The 18,717-nt window shown below is 49.2% G+C and overlaps 1 protein-coding gene across 1 annotated transcript in view; it reads right to left on the reverse strand.

Annotated features, from left to right (window-relative positions):
- The window catches only part of LOC142461579 (phospholipid-transporting ATPase IB-like), a 132,550-nt gene that overhangs the window by 89,854 nt on the left and 23,979 nt on the right, over positions 1-18,717 (reverse strand). Inside the window, exons 8-9 of the mRNA XM_075563556.1 lie at positions 9,346-9,473; positions 7,056-7,167 (exon numbers count right to left, since the gene is read on the reverse strand). Of these exons, the coding sequence (XP_075419671.1) occupies positions 7,056-7,167; positions 9,346-9,473 (240 nt within the window). The remainder of the gene's footprint in view (positions 1-7,055; positions 7,168-9,345; positions 9,474-18,717) is intronic.

An 18,717-nucleotide genomic window follows, 5' to 3' on the forward strand; every position in this document is an offset into this window, starting at 1 on the left:
GCCATTGCATCAAGAGCCCCGCCTTTCCGTCATTGTCCACAGTCCCACGTGCTCACAATGCCCTCCCCCCACAAAACCCTGGAGAATTAAGGCCTCTGTCAATAGGCCTTAGGACACAGGTTACAGCAGGTCGATCTGTTTAACCCAGAAAGGGGGGGGGGGGGTGGTACGGGGTTGCTTTTCTGTCATCAAGCCTGCCTGAGCTGCTCCCACTGAAATCAGTATAATGTCGTTCATGAGGCGCATGAAGTGTTCCAAAGTGGACCGTGGAGATGGCTGTCCAGCTCTTATGCATAGGAGGGAGCTATTGAATTGTAGGATGTGTGAACACTGAAGGCCAATAAAACTGTGTTAAAAACAAAATAAAATAAAGAAATACGCTGAATACGACAACGTCCAGAAGATGCTTGGGGAGATGGGTCGGAACGGACGATGATCATTTTTCACCCCGGTCGTAAATTTGGGGCTCGGGCATGAGGTAAAAGAGCAGTTCCAGGGGCTACTTCTTGGATCACCCTACAATTTACAGGGTCGTTTTTTACCAGAATCAGGCAGTTCACAGTGCTGTCCTGAAGTGAACGCGGTATGGATTTGTTTAAAATCATGTCTTCTGGCCACACTTGATTGGAGGGCAAGCAGCAGGCTGTCGGAAGAGGCCATCTTTGAGTGCTGCCGTGGATTTCGGGTTCATGTCCTGACTCCAGAATGGAGCGAGCAGGGGAGTCTCTGATTTTAAGACTTTTCCTTCACACACGTCGCATGCCTCGAAGTCTAGACTCCCATGCGTCCTCCCTCCTGGTCAAGGATTTTATTCAAAACCCTTTGGTCACCTTCTTAGGTTGGTGTGCTTCTGCGTGGACTGGTTCATGGCTCCCTGTGGTTGCTGGTTGTAGGACAAGCCCTTAAGATCCCAGATGATGTCCCTTTGCTATCAGACACCATCTCCCTTCTTCGCTGTCCTGTAACAGAGCCCCCGGTGTCAGCAGTCCCGGTGGGGGAAGTTGGTGTGGAGTGCAGCCACACTGGAGAAAGAATGATGGAACAACAACAAATAGCAAACTCACTGCCATCCCGTCGCTTCTCATAGTGGCCTCGCAGCACGGCGTTGAACAGCCACTGTGGGCTTCCAAGAATGTCACTTTGTGTACAAGTGGAAATCCTCAGCTTTTTCCCAGGGAGTGACTGGTGGGTTTGAACTGTCGACCTGACTTGCAGCTGCCCAACACATAGCTGACGATGATACCAGGGCTCCTGTGGAGGAGCTACTAGGAAGTCGTTAAGGCAGGAGCTGAAGCCCAATGAGCGTGGTCAATGTCACCGCTATTTCTTCCATCCCGGCAGATACATTCTTGACGGCACATGTGAAACCAAGGAAGGGAAGGGCTCTTTAAACCAAGTCGCCGAGGCTAGGTGACTGACTTAAGGAGCCCATTGTAGCCGCCACTGTGTCAACCCGTCTCCTTGAGGGCCTTCCTCTGTGTCGCTGCCCCTAGACTCTACCAAGCACGATGTCCTCCTCCAGGGTCTGGTCTCTCCTGACAACACGCCCACAGTATGTCAGACAAAGTCCACCCATCCTTTCTGCTAAGGGGCACTCTGGCCATACTTCTTCCAAGACAGATGGATTTATCTTTTTGGCACTCCGTGGCAAATATGCCGATGTATTTACCAGCTTCCAATATTCTTCTCCAGTGCACCACAAGGAAAGTGCCTCGACTGTTCGTTCCATCTTCAACTTTCACAAGCACAGGGGGCCATTGAAAAGACCACCGCACAGTCAGGTCACGGCCGACTCCACCCTGGTAAACCAGCTCCGCCTGTGACCCAGGTGCCCATCCTCGGGCACTGTCCAACAGTGTTCTGCTCCCGTTCACCAGCTCTCCGGCTCCGGACAACGTTTCGAAGCTACACGTAAGGCTCGGGAGGGAGCTCCTTCCTCCACAGCGAAGAGCCAAGTCCTTCTTCCTTGTGTGGTCTTGGTCCGGAAGCTCTGCTGAAACCTGTTCACGTTGGCTAGCCCTGCTGGCACTTGATATTCCAGTGACAGAGCTTCCAGCATCACAAGCCCCCACAGTGTGACAAGCTCACAGACATGGTGACAATACAGACCAGCAAACCCCCGGAGGAGATGGCCCAAGGACCATCTCTCGGACTCTTAGAAGCTCCTTTTCCTAAGAGGGGCGGAGCACGGAATAAGAGGGGAATCTCTAAGTTAGGGTAAGTTCTAGAGCAAGAGGAGGATCAGAAAAACCTTGTAGACAACAGTAAGCAGGAAGCATTGTCTGTCAACCCCCCTAGTACCAGCCTACCTCCTCCTCCAGGCTGGCCTGAAGATTCACCCCAGTCTAAATGGGTGAGTGTGTGCTTCCAGCGTTCCCTCAGCTTGGTGAAACATTTCAGTTGGTGTGACAGTTACATAATCTCCTGTCAACTTGAGTGAAGAGGTGGAGTCTAGCCTGTCAATCAGGCCATAGCCAATGAGGTCTCCTTGTGGGCATGGCCTTCTCCTGGGGATTCAGGGAACTTCTGTATTGTTCCCTGGAAGTGGGAGACTTTCTGCTTGGTCTTCCCGCTGACAAGCCACATGGAGCTACACGGATGCAGCCAGAGCCCTGGAGCTGGAGAAGCCATGTGGAGACCCACGCCAGCACTGAGATGCTTCCACCACCACTGGATCCACAAGACTTCCCAATCACAGGCCTCTGATCTTCCTGTATTCAGCATCATTGCATGTGCTGCATGAGTCTAAAGAGGAATTTATAGACTGGTATTGACATATGGGCTTAATATCGGACTTAAGGACTTGATCTGGACTGGGCTGGGATGCTTTCTTAATGTACAATTGCTCTTTGATAGAAAGTTTCTCTTACACATATGAGTGTCTCTAGATTTGTTTCTTTAGTCTACCTGGACTAACACAGTTGATATTCCAGCTATTCCTGGAGCTTTGGTTTCCCCTAACGCCTTCCGTGCACTTGGAGCTCTTCCTTCTGTACCTTCCGTGCTTGATCATACACTATCTCTTGGTGGCAAAAGGTTGAATGTTGACTAGTTCTTTTAGGCACAGTGACTCTGTGTTTTCCTTCCATCTTCTTTTGACGCTCCCTGCATCCTTCAGAATCTTTCAATATTGCAACTCAAGGCCTGAATGCGTCCAGCTTGATTCATGCTGCGTGTGGCCTTCCAACCCGGGTTTTCCAACTCCGGGTCCTTGCACATTTCATTATAATACTCGATCTTCATCAGCTGCCCTTTGAAATTTTCCATTCCGCTCTGTTACTTCACCCTTTCTTCCATTTGCCTTGCCTCCTCTGTAATCAAGAGCAAGTTCCAGCATCTTGTCCAGCATCCACTTTGATCTTTCCTTTCTTTCTTGTCTCTTTAATCTTAATTAGCTGAGATCAGGACCTCTTTATTGACCTTCCGTTGCCCTTCATGTAAAACCCAGACTTCCTTCAGATAGTGTTTATAACCCCCAAACGGGGGTCTGTTTCCCAAGTCCAATCAAAGATCCACTCCAGGCTCAGAAGAGAGTGACAGATGTCACTAGGAGGCAGAAAGCTAACAGCAGTGCCGGCCAAAATGGAGGGGCACCCACATTACCGCCCACCGGAGGGCCTCGGCATGTGATGTGAGAGTAGAGGTGCTTAGTGGGTGGGCTCTCTTCATCACATCAGGGATCACCTCACCAGCTGTGGGTGTCAGCCCCTTCCTTCTGATGTCTGCTCAGGCACCCAGATACCCCACAAGAACCACAAAATGATTGATCCGTAGTAACACTAGCACCTACCACAGAAACATAGCCATCCAAACGTAGCGATTCAGATGGAGGGAGGTGGGAGGACCGAGAAAAATAATAAAAAATAATAAAAACGAAAAAAATAGAATTGCTTCATGGAGGAAAAGAAAACCTCCAGATTTCTTACCCCACAGCTCTAACGGTTGGTCTGAGTGGCTAAAAAAGGGGGGAAAGTAAAATAAAAATATAGATAGATAGCATTCTTTAATCTAAAATGACATTAAAATGAGGTACAGACCAAAAAATAAAAGGCTACAAATGAAAAGAAAAAGGATGCTAGAACCGGTACCTCTTGCTTCCCAGCCCGACGGTCGACCGGGCAGACTAGATGCTGCAGTAAATGTGGCGGGTGTTTAAGTTCCAGTGAATCCCTTCCCTCTCGTGTGGACCTGAGCACAGCAGAACTGAACACCACCCCGTCCTGTGCCGGCCTCACAATCGTTCTTAGGTGTGAGCCCGTTGTTGCCGCCACTGTGTCCGTCCAACTTGCCCAGGGCCTTCCCCTCTTTCACTGCCCTTCTACGTTACCACACATAAAGTCCTTTTCCCGAGACTGGCCTCCCCTGGTAACGTGTCCAAAGTACGTTAGATGACGTCTCCCCATGCTTGCCTCCAAGGAGTGTTCCGGCTGTACCTCTCCCAAGACAGAGCGTTCTTCGGGCGGTCCGTGGTACTTTCCATTCTCCCTGGCACCCCAATTCAGATGATTGGGATTTCCTTCATTTATCCTTACCTTTCACACGTGTATGAGGCTATTTAGAATACCGTGGCTTGAGTCAGGTGCGCCTTAGCCCTTGAAGTAATGGCATCTTTGCTTTTCAACACTTCAAAGAGGTCTTGTACACCAGATTTGCCCAATCCAATGTGCCGGTCGATGTCTTGACTGCTGCTTCCACGAGCATTGACTGGATCCAAGCGAGATGAAATCCTTGGCAACTTCAACCTCATGCAATGCTACAATGGCCTATTCCACGCAGGGAATCCATTCAGGAATCCGGCTGACAGCCACGTCAGCATGTGGCCCAAAATCACATGTAGGGGACATGTGTTGCACAGTCCACCAGAACAGGGAGAGATGACAGAGAGGGGATGCCCACCACTTCTGCTCAGAGCTCCGTGGGGAAAGAGTTCCTCATCAGATCGCATTGCGGATTAAGTCCAGGAACCAATTAGGAACAGGGATCTTGTTGAATCGCTAACCATCGCTGCTGCGTGGTACCGATCAAGACCCACCTCACCCTGACCACCATCGGTGACTTCAGCATTCCCTTCCGCCACGTGCCCCCTTGGTGCCCGGGCAACATTACAGCTCTTTCAACATCCCCGATTCCTTAGGACGGATAGTCCCTTCTCCTCCCCACCAGCACCTCCACACAGAAAATTTCTCCGTGCAGCATCCGTCTCCCTGTCTGCCCTCCTTTGCCTGGTGAACTCTAATGCACCTTTCAAGTCCCCACTGAGACATCACCCCCACTGAGAGTGGCCACCTCTGACCATTATACTTGCACAGATACGGTTCGTGGCTGCTTCTACCTCCTTGTGTTTGGTGTAACATCAGGCCTGTGTGAAATCCATCGTGAAATGTGCTTTTGTTTAAGGTGCTTTAATGAGTTGTGTTTAGAGTACTCAAAGTGCTTCTCCAGCTGATGTTGTTGCCTCCACAAGGGCTGGGACCCAGCAAGATGTCCCAAAGTTAACAACAGAGCCCAAGAACCAATTCGAAACAGGTCAAGAACCCACACGAGCCATGGGAAACCAAAAACTCTTGGGAAAGTTAACAACAGAGAGGAATGGGACGTGAGAGTGATATCTTCCATAAGCTTGAAAGTCAGCTTGGCAAAAAACCCACCCAAACCTCTCTCATCACGATGGCTAAAAACCACCAATATAAAAAGTACCATTCACGTAGAAATGCTCTATTTTATCATCAAAAGCAAAGCAATAAACATTGCATGGTGGTTAGGTTTTGTGTCAACCTGGCTAGGTCAGGATTCTCAGTGGTTTGGCAGATGAGACCTCCCTCTGGATGTGATCATCTCCATGAGGGAACCTGCTGTGAGCAGTGGTGGGAAGGTTCCGGTGGCATGCAACCCTCTTACCCAGTCGCAGCCCTGGTGTGCTTGGAAAGAAGCCTTCCCTGAGGAGGTGGTTCCCTCCTCCGTAAGCGGACTCTGTGGGGAAGCTAGCTCGCTTTGGCTGGCTCTGGATCCTGCAGCTGATTCGTGGACCTCCAGCTCTTTGGACTTGAGACCGGGGCCTGCCGTATTGTCTGCCGACCTGGGGAGCCAGCAGCAGCCCGTCGACGGGTAGATCCATTTGATTCTGCATCCACCAGCCGGTGGCCCTCCTGATTTGTCTTCCTGCTTCCTGGTTCATCCGCCTCCACAGCTACTCATGTCAGGAAAACGCCCCCCACCCCACCCCCCAGCTTCACATCTGACCCCTGGGCTTGAAGCGGTTGGACCTGCCCGTGTCTCCAGCTCCGTGAGCCACTTCCTTCATGTACATTTCTGTCTCTTTAGTTATAAGCACCACTGGTTCTGCTTCTCTGGAGAACCCAGCCTGACACACACTGGTTACAAAGTTCACTCACTTCAGCCTATGATTTACTCAACTTATTCATTTCAAACTATAGCAGACCCATGATGCCTATTTCAACAGAATCTCCATCAGTCCCTGAAGACACAGGATAGCTAGGTGTCTGGCAAGAAATAATCTTAAAAGTCAGAGAAGTATCTGAAAGAGTTGAAAGGCCAGCCTTCAGATTTCAGGTGAGTGAATATAAAGGGTGGTACCTTGGTGGCGCTGCTGGATAAGCTTTGGACTGAGAGCTGCTGGTTCAAACCCACCCTCTGCTCTTCTGGAGAAAGTTGAGGCTGTCTGCTGCCCTAAGGATCTATAGCCTCGGGGATCCAATATAGGGTCACTATGAATTGGAATCAACTTGATGGCAGTGAGTTAAACACACACATACACACACAAATAACATATACTAAGCTCTTTCGGTGCTAAGCTTTGAGCTTCCAACCAAAAGTTTGAGGGTTTGATTCCATCAGTCAGTCCATGAGAGAAAGACGAGGATGGTCGACTTCTGTAAAGACTTCCAGTCTCGGGAGCCCTTTAGGGCAGTTCGACTCTGTCCTCGATGTCCTCTAAGAATCGGCAGTGGATTGAAATTATTTCATCTCACACACAAAAAAACAAAACTAGAGAACACTCTTGAAGCGGTGCTCTGTGTTATCACGGATGGTCTTACCTGCATGAATTTGGTTTCGTGTCCAGTGTAAACCACGATGCCAAAGATCCACTGAGTATTTCTGAGCTGGGTGCCTCTTAGCAAGACCTGGTCAGGCCCGATTGGAACAGGGCTAGAAGCACAACAGAGAGTTCATGAGCTATCAACGGAGTTGTCTCTTTTCAGAGGGAAAGAGCATAGGCATTCGCCTTACATCCCTGTGCTTTCGCCAAGCCCAACTTTGGGCGCAAATGGCAATAAAGTGTCTGTCCATAACAAGCACCTGTTTCTAAAAGAGCGTGGGACGTACGTCACCACCATTCCTCCCGCTCTGGAACCAACAGAAGCCCCCTCCCAGCAAGGCGATTCCGACTCCCAGCAACCCTGTAAAGGACGTCTGAGACGATACATCTCTAAGAGCACAGACACCCTCATCTTTCTCCTGGGACCACGTGGTGGGTGTGAACCTCCCACTTTGTGGTTAGCAGCACAAAGCTTATCCTGGAACGACACCAGGGCTCCGTGACTCATCCAGAGGTGGGTTCATAAAATTTTAGAGAGAGAAACAGCTCTTCCACCTGCTGTCGTAGGTGCAGTCAAGTCAGCTCTGACGCCGTGGACAGCAGAATGAAACACCTCCTGGCCCGGCGCCATCCTCACAATTGTTCTTGTGTTGCAGCCACCATGTCCGTCCACCTCGTCAAGGGTCTTCCTCTTTTTGTTGACCCTCGACTTTACCAAGAACCTAGAATTCACTCAGCTCCAGCACGGCCATCGAGTCAATGCTGACTCACAGCGACCCATAGGACCGGGGAGAACTGCTCCTGTGACTGTCCCAGAGGATAAGTCTTTATGGGAGTAGAAAACCTCATCTTCCTCCTGAGGGCCGGCTGGTGGTTTTGAACTTCAGAACTTGGAGTTAGGGGCCCAATGCGTAACCCCCTACCCCACCAGGACACCTATAAAATGTATCAACCAAGCTGGGGCACCTTTGAGAGGAAAGGGGAACACTAATTATGCCAACAATTTCTGGGTTAACTTCCACAAGCAATTGCCCTGTTAGTAACCTTGCTGGTCTAGTTGAAAGGAGCCTGTCTGGTGGTGCAGTGAACCACCAGGTGAGCTGCTGACTGCTAGGGACACCACTAAGCCCCCACGTGCTCCAATAGGACGATGGGGCTGTCTACTCCTGTAAAGGTTTGCAGCCTCAGACGCCCAAAAGGACCTTTCTACCCGGTTCTATTGGATCGTGAGCCGGAAGGGACTCACTGGCAGTGGGTTGGGTTTGGTTTTTTTTTTTGCACTAGTCGAGACCTAGAGACTGAATCACTCATCCACCTTGAAAACACTGCTCACTTTGTGAACTCTGTACTCCATCGGTCGGGGAGGATTGGGGGTCACAAGTGGACTAAGCAGACCGGGGTGCTGCCATCCTGCTCTGACTGTGTCAGAGCTCCACTCTGTGGAGTTTTTAGTAGTTGGTCCTCAGGCCTTTCCTCGGAGATGCCTCTCAGTGGTCTCTAACCCGGCTTTTCGGTGAGCCCCTGAGGGCATTGATGAGTGGATTCCCCGGGGCTGGGAAAGGCTCAGAGGAGCTCACGAAGCAGGTCTGGCTGCCCTCGTCCGAGGGACCCTGCCTCTAGGCCAAGGAGCCCTGGGGTGGCACGGGCTACGTGTTGGGATGCTAAGCACCAGGTCCTCAGGTCGCACCCACCAGCCGCGCTGTGAGAGAGAGGAGGCTGCCTGCTTCCTTACCGCCCGGAGAACTCCCCCCGCCAACACCCCATACCCCACCCCTGTGGGCAGGTCTACTCAGCCCTAGAGAGTTGCTCTAAACGACCTTGGGACCTGTGAGTTTGGTTGCCCTCCAGGCTGAGCGTGAAGTTCTTGTGAAATGTTAAGTGATGAAGTAGACCCAAGACGGGAAGGCTTTTCCAGCATAATCAGATCACACACCTCGCTGTGACCCTTCTTCAGTCCCCTGCAAATCCTGACGCCTCCCACTGATCCGAATGTGCTCCCCAAGGTAGACCCAGAAGGAACGTGAGCTGAGCTCACCAGGCCGAGCATTTCCAAGCATCCAGGTTAGGAGAATGCCATACCTATCCACCGACAGGTGAGAATTAAGGCTCTTCATAACACTATCAGCCTCTCCGACGATGACATTGGTACTCGTGGCCTTAGCTTTCTCAAACTCGAGAGAAATGTGAACCATTCCAGCTTTCCTAAGTGTGTCTTCAGGGAGGGGGTGGAGACGGCCACCCCACGTCCCATGCAGAGAAAGACATGCGTGGGGGAAAGGGAGGCGTACCTTTCACCAGTGAGGTACAGGGTTCCCAGAAAATGATCGAAGTGACGATTCGGTTGTTCACATTCTATTTTGCCAGATAAGCTTAATAATTGCTTTCTCCTTTGCATGTTGGCTGTCTGTGGCACGGCCTACAAAACGAAACGAATGGGAAGCAATGGAAGCGAAAGGCTGATGTGGTCAGGTTCAATATCTCCAGTAGTAATAAAAAAGAAACACATGATGAAAGGCTGCGGCTATTCGTGTGTAGATCACTGAAGATGCGGGTGCTGTAGCAAAGTGTGGTCAAGAAATCAGATGGTGCCCGGCGATCAGAAAGAACAGCATCGTAAAGACTGTCTTAAAACATGCAGCCATCAACTAAGTGAGGCATCAACTAAGTCCACATGGAAGAAGCCCCCCAGTCTGTGTGATCCGAGGGTTGTAAGTAATAAAATCCACATTCAGAGGAGGGAGCAGCATCATAACTTAAATTCTAAACCCCTGGTTTGCAGAAGGCCATGAAGAACAGTGACATCCCAAAATCCATTTGCAGGGTTTGCACATGGACTAAGCCTCCGGCGGCGAGTCCCTCCCGACCACAGGTGAAGGCTGTGAACAGCCTTGCTATCAGTCAGAACGCGTTGTAAGTGGACTGTGGCAGGTGGGGTTAGGTTAAAACGTCAGACCTTATCCGTCAGGCTCCCTTTTGACCCAATTTTAAGTTGTTTCCATTTTAAGGATGTTCTACTTTCTTTTCTATTGAGGTTTTTCTCTGATTTCTTTGATCAGTGTTGGTGGGTTTGTTTGTTTGTTTCTTGGTTTTCTTTTGGATGATTTTTTTTTGTCTGTGGAATCCTGGAGAAGTAAATCTATAGAGATAGTGATTGGATTAGTAACTACCTAGAGGCAGAGCAGGGAGAGCTGTGGGACACGGGAAGCTAACCACAATGAGGATGAGAGCCTGAAATGGACTGTGGTCACGATTGCCCGGTTCTTCTCAATATGATTGAATGATTGAATTGTATGACATGTGAGTTAAATGCCGATGAAACTATTTAAAGGGGAAAAATAAGAAATCCCCTGGCTAACACGCCACTGGGCACTTTGCTGGAGCATAGAGCACACACACAGAGCTTCCATACAGACTGCATCACCCGACTCTATCTCACCCGCAATGTGCGAAATAGCTTCAACAGAGTCGACAGAGGTGGGGAAACTCTGTTTCCCAAACCTCTGGCTGAAAGCACCCCTTTAGAAAGTCTCCCTATGACCGCCAGCTGTGATATGGTGTTTCAAACGCCTGTGTGTGCGGCTGAATCAGACACTACCGAGCTGCTCGCTGAAGCAGCTCTGGGTGCGCACAGGCTTTGCTTTGGACTATTCACCAACAGCTGGGTGGCTTAAACCCGCCAGGAATTCCACTGGAGAAAGGAGCGGCCGTCTGCTTTAGGAAAGATTTACAGCATTGACACCCCTGTGAGGCAGGTCTACTCAGTTAGGTAGGGTCACTGGGAGTTAGAATCAACTCAGTAGCAACATGTTCATGAAGGAGCCCTGTTTGCACCATAGTTAAGTGCTTGGCTGCTGAGAGGCTGGTGGTTCAAACTCAGGCCACGGTTCCACAACAGAAAGACCTGGTAATCTGCTTCCACAGAGGTGATGGCTCAGAGCACCCTACCGGGCAGCTCTGCCTTATCACGCTGATTGGCAGGAGTTGGCGTTGACTTGACAACCTCCAGCCAGGATAACAGTTGCACAGACAAAACCAAGGCCATCAAGTCAAAGCCAACTCTTCACAACCCCATGGGACAGAGCAGAATCATGGGGTTTCCAAAGTTGTCACTTTGGTGACGAACAAGGACCACAGATCATCAATTGTCCACATGTAAGTTCAGGATGCGGCCAAAGAAAATGAAAGCAAGTCCACAGGAGCCAAAATACAACCTTGAGTCCATCTCATCTGAATTTCAAGAATATCTCAAGGGCAGATTTGACACATTGAACACTAATGGCAGAAAACCTGGTGAGCTGGGGGAGGACTTCAGGACCATCATTCATTAAGAAAGCAGAAGGTTGTTGAAAAGACAGGAGAGATAGGAAAGATCCAAGTGATGTCAAAAGAGACTGAACATTGATATCAATCACAGAGTCGCTAAAGCAAATGGAAGAAAGGATGAAGTCCTGATATGATCGCTGAAGACAAATGGGTGCATAAGCAAATGTGGCGAAGAAAGCTGATGGTGCCCGGCTATCAAAAGATATAGCATCTGTTGTCTTAAAGGCTTGAAGGTAAACAAGCAGCCATCGAGCTCAGAAGCAACAAAGCCCACATAGAAGAAGCACACCAGCCTGTGCAATCACGAGGTGTCAAAGGGATCAGGGATCAGGCAGCATCAGAACAAATAATCATATCATTGTGAATGAGGGGGGCAGTGCAGAGTGGAGACCCAAAGCACATTTGAAGGCCACTGAACATCCCCTTACAGAAGGGTCCTGGGGAGGAGACGAGCCAGTCAGGGTGCGATGTAGCAACGATGAAACATACAACTTTCCTCTTGTTCCTAAATGCTTCCTCCTCCCCCTCCACTATCATGATCCCAATTCTACCTTGCAAGTCTGGCTAGACCAGAGGATATACCCTGGTACAGATAGGAACTGGAAACACCGGGATTCCAGGGTGGATGATCCCTTTAGGACCAGTGGTGTGAGTGGCGATACTGGGAGGGTGGAGGAAGGGTGGATTGGAAAGGGGGAGCCAATTACAAGGATCTATATATAACCCCTCCCTGGGGGACGGACAACAGAAAAGTTGGTGAAGGGAGACTGTCAGACATGGCAAGATATGACAAAATAATAATTTGTAAATTATCAAGGGTTCACGAAGGAGGAGGGAGTGGGGAGGGAGGAGAAAAATGAGGAGCTGATGCCAGGGGCTTGGGTGAAGAGCGGATGTTTTGAGAATGATGAGGGCAATGAATATACAAGTGTGCTTGACACAATGGATGGATGTATGGATTGTGATGAGTTGTACGAGCCCCTAATAAAACGATTTTTTTTAAAAGAAAAGAAAGGAGGAAGTCAAGGAGATGAATAGAAAGCTCAAAGGGCAGCTCGAGACGACAACGCCAAATATTATAGCGAAATGTGCAAGAACCTACAATTAAAAACCCAAAGGGAGAGCGTGCTCAGTATACCTGAAGCTGAAGAACCCAAGGGAAAATTCGTGCCTCAAATTGCAATTTTAAAACATTCTAGAGGCAACCTATCGAACGTAACAGGAAGTATCAAGAGAAGCAGAGAGAATACACAGAGTCACTGTACCAAAGAGAACGAGGCTGCAGCCCAACATTTCAGAAGATGGCAGATGAGCAAGAACCAGTGGTGCTGACGGAAGACGCGCAGCCTGCACTGAATGCGCTAGCTGAAAACAAGGCTCTGGGAACTGACAGAACAACCGATGAAATGTTTCAGGGAGCCGATGAAGTGCTGGAAGGGCATTTGGAAGCTACCTGGCCCACTGAATGAGAGAGATCCCTCTCTGTGCCCATTTCAGAGAAAGGTGACCCAACAGATGCTCGGACGATAGGCGGATGTCATGGACATGGCACACGGTACAATGTACTGAAGATCATCCAACCACGGTTGCAGCAGCACATTGACAGGGAGCTGCCAGAGAGCAGGCCCGATTAAGAAGAGGACGTGGAACAAGGGTTATCATGGCTGATGCCAGATGGATCTTGGCTCAAAGCAGAGTACCAGAAAGATATTTACTTGTGCTCCATTGACTGTGCAGACGCACTCACCTGTGTGGCCCATCATAAACTCTGGATCACCTTGAGAAGAATGGGAGTTCCGGAACACAGCATTGTGCTCACTCAGAACTTGTACCTGGATCAAGAGGCACTTGTGCCAACAGAACCAGGAACTACCGTATGGTTTAAAATCAAGAAAGATGTGCCTCAGGGTTGTCTCCTTCACCGTACTGTTCCATCTACATGCTGAGCAAATCATCAGAGAAGCCGGGTTCTGTGAAGAAGAGTGTGACATCAGGATCAGGGTGATTAACACAACCCAAGGGGTGCAGATGACACATCCTTGCTTGCTGAAAGTAAGGATGGCTTGAAGCACTTGCTGAAGATCAAGGATCGTAGCCTTCAGTGTGGCTTACAACCCAGTGGGAGGAAGACCAGATCTTCACAACTGGACCGACAGGTACATTGCTGATACATGGAGAAAGCTTCGAAGCTGCCGAGTGCTTTGTCTGACTTGGGTCCACCATCAGTGCACCTGGCAGCAGCCGTCAAGAGATCAGAAGATGTACTGCGTTAGGTAAATCTGCTGCACAAGACCTCTTGAGATTATTGAGGAACACAGGTGCTACTTTGAGGACTAACGCGTGCCCGACCCGAGTTATGGTTTTCCTCAATTACGTCCCAGGCATGTGGAAGTTGGACATTGAAAAAGGAAAACCATGGAAGAAGAGATGCATTTGAATTGTGGTGCTGGAGAGGAAGAGAAAGTACCATGGGCTGCTAAAAGGACAACCAGATCTGCAGAGAAAGAAGTAAAGACAGAGTGCTCCTTAGAGGCAAGGACGGTGCCACCGCATCTGACATACTGTGGACGTGTTGTCAGGAGAGACCAGTCCCTGGAGACGGACATCGTGTTGGTAAAGCAGAGGGGCAGCGACAAAGAGGACAGCCCCCGATGTGATGGATGGACATCGTGGCTGCAGCAGTGGGTCCAGGCACAGGAACAACTGTGCGGACGGTGTAGGAGCAGGCATGTTTTATGCTGTTGTATGTCAGTTGCTATGCGTCAAAGCCAACTCGAAGGCACCTAACAACACTTGAAGCTCTTACTAAATTGCAGTGTTTGGTCCAGTCCGTCCACAATGGAACCTAGAATTCCCTATTTCAAACAAGCTCCCAGTACCTGCCAATATGAAGCTGACCCATGGACTACAATTTGAGATGTCTAGGACAGTCGTGGCTCGATCGCACACCAGAGCCACCTACAAGTCATGTCAAGGTGCAGATTGCAGGGCCCATCCCCAGGGGGACATAAGAACAAGCAAACCTGTACATCATGGAAGATGTACTCCTTAGAATGTTTCTTGGAAGCGAGGATGGAGGGACGACATCTCACCTACTTTGGACATGATGCCAGCAGGGAAGACCAATCCCTGGAGAAGGGCCTCGTGCCTGGTACAGTGGAGGCTCGGCACAGAAGAGGAAGATGGCCTGGCACTGGGGCGGCAGCAATGGGCTCAAACATAAGGATGGGGAGGATGGGGTCGGAGGGGCCATTGTTTCTTTTTGTTGTACTGAGTCACAACCAACTCCACCATCCCTCCTAACAGCACCGCTCTGGGGGGAGAGCTGTTCAGTAGGTCTGTATTGTTGCCATTACTAGTTGCCATGGGGTAGATTTTGACCCCTGGTGACCCCAAGTGTGCAGAGCAGAACTGCTCCATAGGGATCTCAAAACCTTCCAGAGGCAGGTCACTAGACCTGTTGACGCAGGAACTTCTGAGTGTATGTGAGCAGCCAGCCTTTCGGGCTAGTAGTCAAGCACTCGGCTGTCTGTGCCATCCAGGGACTCCCGGACAATGGTGATGCTTCTGGTGCAAGGTTCACACTCTGAAAACCACCGAGTTAGGGACATGACGTTCCTTGAAGATGAGCTCAACCTTCCAGAGAGAAAAAGCAGACATCTTCAAGAGAACGTGAAGACGAAAAACGGAGGAGTCCTAGAAGCAGCTCACATGCACATTTGACAGCTTAGATAAATAAATTGGCTCATCAAACACACACACACACACACACACACACACACACACACACTGGCAGTTACATAGTCTCCTGTCTACTTCAGCAAGGGGCAGAGTCTAGGCTGTCAATCAGATCATAGCCAATGCCTCCTCTCTATGGGCATGGCCTTCTCCTGAGGATTCTGGGAATTTCTATCTTCCTCCTTGTAGGCAGGACACACTCTCTCTGCTTCACATGAAGCTACGCTGATGGAGCTAGAACCCTGGAGTTGGAGGAGCCATGTGGAGACCCACGCCAGTGCTGAAATGTTTCCACCACCACTGGATCCACAAGACTTTCCACCCACTGGCCTGTGACCTTCCTGCATTTGGTGTCATTGCATGTGTTGCATGAGTCTGAATAGGAATTTATAGACTGGTATTGGACATATGGGCTAATATTGGACTTATGGACTTGATCTGCACTGGGCTGGGATGTTTTTGTAAAATACAATTATTCTTGGATATAAAGCTCTCTCTTAGACATACGTGAGTATCCCTGGATTTGTTTCTCTAGTGAACCTGGACTAACACACACTATCACATATCACGCAATATGAAATAGATAAATATCATTCTAATTAATAAGGAGAGTGAAGGAATAGTGTTCAAACTCCAAAAAATATAAAATAAATAAACTTCCAGGTCCTGCTCATTTCACTGGAGAATCCTAACCTGTATTTGAAGAACTAGCACCCATTTTACATCATTTCTCCCAGAAAAGTCATAAGAGAAGAGGGAACTCTTCCCAATTTTGCAAAAAGAAGCAGCAAAAAGGCATGCAACTAGTCAACTGCGGTGCCAGATCATCCAAGAATCCAGGCAGGCATGAGCTCATGTGTGCTTGCTTACTAATCTGAAGTGAACAATTTCACATTTCTTTCTTCACCTCGGGTAGCCTCTTCCGTTTAGCATATTCATCAAACCGTCTGGCATCTGTCGCTCTCCCAGCAGCGCAGTACCGGTGCCAATTAAGCTCTGTGCCAGCTTGGCTGGGCCAGGGTTCTCCGTGGTTTGCAGCGGAGGTCTCCCTCTTGATGGGACCTAGCACAGTGTAATCAATGCCATGACCAGGATCGGCTGTGAGCAGCCAAGCAGTTGTGGGATGGGGCTCAGGAGGAACGCAGCCCTCTTACTCAGATCCCTCGGGTGGTGGTCTACCTCAACTATAAACAGACAGTGTGGAGGGTGTTCTGGGTCCTGTACTTGGCTTATCAACCTTGTTTTATAGGACTCGAGCCAATGGCCCACCATATGGTCTGCCTACCCTGGGAACCATGAGAGCAGTGGTCCTCAACCTGTGGGTCGTGACCCCTTTGGGGGGGTCAAATGACCCTTGCATAGGGGTCACCCAATTCATCACAGTAGCAAAATGACAATTATGAAGTAGCAACAAAAATAATGTTAAGGTTGGGGGGGGCGGTCACCACCACATGGGGAATTGAATTAAAGGGTCACGGCATTGGAAAGGTTAGAACCACTACATTAGAGCCTAACATCTGACCTGCTGGCTTTTTTCATCCGCCTCTACATCCACCAGCCCCGGTATCCCTGCTGCATCTTCCTGCCTCCTGGTTCGTCTTCCTACTTCCTGGTTTGTCAGCCCCCAGCAGCTACGTGAGTCAGACAAAATCTTCAGCTTAACATCCGTCCCGCAGACTTGAACCAGAGTGCACTCATCCAACCCTGGAACTAGGTGAGCCACATCCTTGATATCAATTTCATTCATATATATATGAAATATGAAAGAACTTGAGATATATATATATTGACTGATTATGGGTGTAGAAAGTGTCCTCTTTCTCCCGAGGAGTGGCTGGTGGTTTTGAATGGCTGATCTCTCAGTGAGCAGCCCTTCAAGTACATATAATCACTGGTTTTGCTTCTCTCGGGAACCGAGTCTAAGACAGCACCTTCTTAACACATCGGAGCCTCTCGTCAAGTTCACAGTCCTTGGCAGGGCGCCCATTAAGGCAGGCCACCAATCACAGTCTTGTTTGTGCTTACTGACTAACAAACAATATCGTTCACTGCAGAGTAAGCACAAGTCAGCCCATGCTTACCTAGCTTATTGGGTAATCCACCCCTGGACTGAAATAGAACCAAGGGATTCTTTCCTGAGGCAAACCGAGAAAGCAGAAAATGAACTTTCTTGCAGGTTGCCACCCGCTACTCCATTAATAAACACTTGAAGCCCTCTCCCTCATTCACAATCGCTCATTTCTCTGAAACACAGACGCGAGCTAACAAATCAGTGACACGAGACCATAGAGAACTCATCTGTACCTAGTTATGACACAGAGTCACAAGAATAGTGTTCTCTGCGCAATACTAGTAGAAGTAGCCTCAAAACAATATGCATAGAAGGCTATGGGTGACATGAGAGCCCCAATCCATCTTCAGGGTCTCAACAGAGTAAGCCTCTGACCCCCTCTGACCACTGTCAAAGGGGGTGAATAATCTTGCGATCAGACAGGGGCTGTTGTAGCCGCGATGATGGCAGCTGGAATGACGTGAAAACGTGGCATCTAGTCATTCCACCTCCCTTTTCGCCCGTTTCGATTTGTTCTGGTTTTCAACGTTTCCTGCTTTTTTCTTGACAGAGGGTTCCCCCACCCCCACCCCTCTGATTTATTTATATATTGTTGTTGGTCTTTCGTTCTTTTAAAAAATATATTTGTCATTTTCAGGGAGGTGGAGTTTTTTTGGGGGGGGCAATCCTTTCTAGTCTATGAAGCACAGGATGGGTAGATGTACAAAGACAATAACTGGTACAATGGCTTATCAATGACAGTGAGGGGGGGCTTGGAAGGAAATGGGGAGCAGATAATGAATCCAGGAGGGGAAGGCTATTCTGGAACTGAGTGTGGGGATGTACACACAACTCTTTCTAATATGGCTGAACGATGGAGGTGCATGATATGTGAACCATACCTCAATAAAACTACTGGGAGAAATCAGTGTGCATCAACCTGAATTTCATAGAAAGCATTTCCCTAACATTTTATTTTATAACCGGAATTTTATAGGATGCATTTTCCTAACAGTGGTGATGCATTCACTTGCTCCCCGTTACAATAATAATCATCAAGCAAACCCAGTGCCCTACAGTCAATTCCAACTCACAGAGACCTAACAGGGCAGAGTGGAATTGCTCCAGAGGGTTTCTGAGGTTGTAAGTCTTTTATAAGCTCAGCCTGCCACGTCTTTCTCCTGCGGAGTAGTTGAAGAATTCAAAGAGCTGACCTTTGCCTTTGTTGTTTTTTTTGTTTTTAAATTATTATGGTGGGCGAGGTGAAGGTGATGGAGAAGATCAGGTTTTCATTCAACAATTCATGCAATGCACCGTTGCCTGTCCCACCTCCTCCCTGTGTTGCCTGTGTCCGTTGCTCTTCCTTTCCTAAACCGTCGGACCTCTGTGCTTTGATCTTCAATGGCTGACCGTTCTAAGGTGTGCACACCTCCCCAGTGCCCTTGGCCCCCTGACAGACCTGCCTATTGTTTGGCTGAAGATTGTGTCACAGGGGCGAGTTCTGCTGCAGACCTGAAGGATGACTAAGGGCCGTGGGCTCAGGGGTTCC

The sequence above is a fragment of the Tenrec ecaudatus genome, chromosome 11 (genome assembly GCF_050624435.1).
Source record: "Tenrec ecaudatus isolate mTenEca1 chromosome 11, mTenEca1.hap1, whole genome shotgun sequence".
Lineage (NCBI taxonomy): Eukaryota > Metazoa > Chordata > Mammalia > Afrosoricida > Tenrecidae > Tenrec > Tenrec ecaudatus.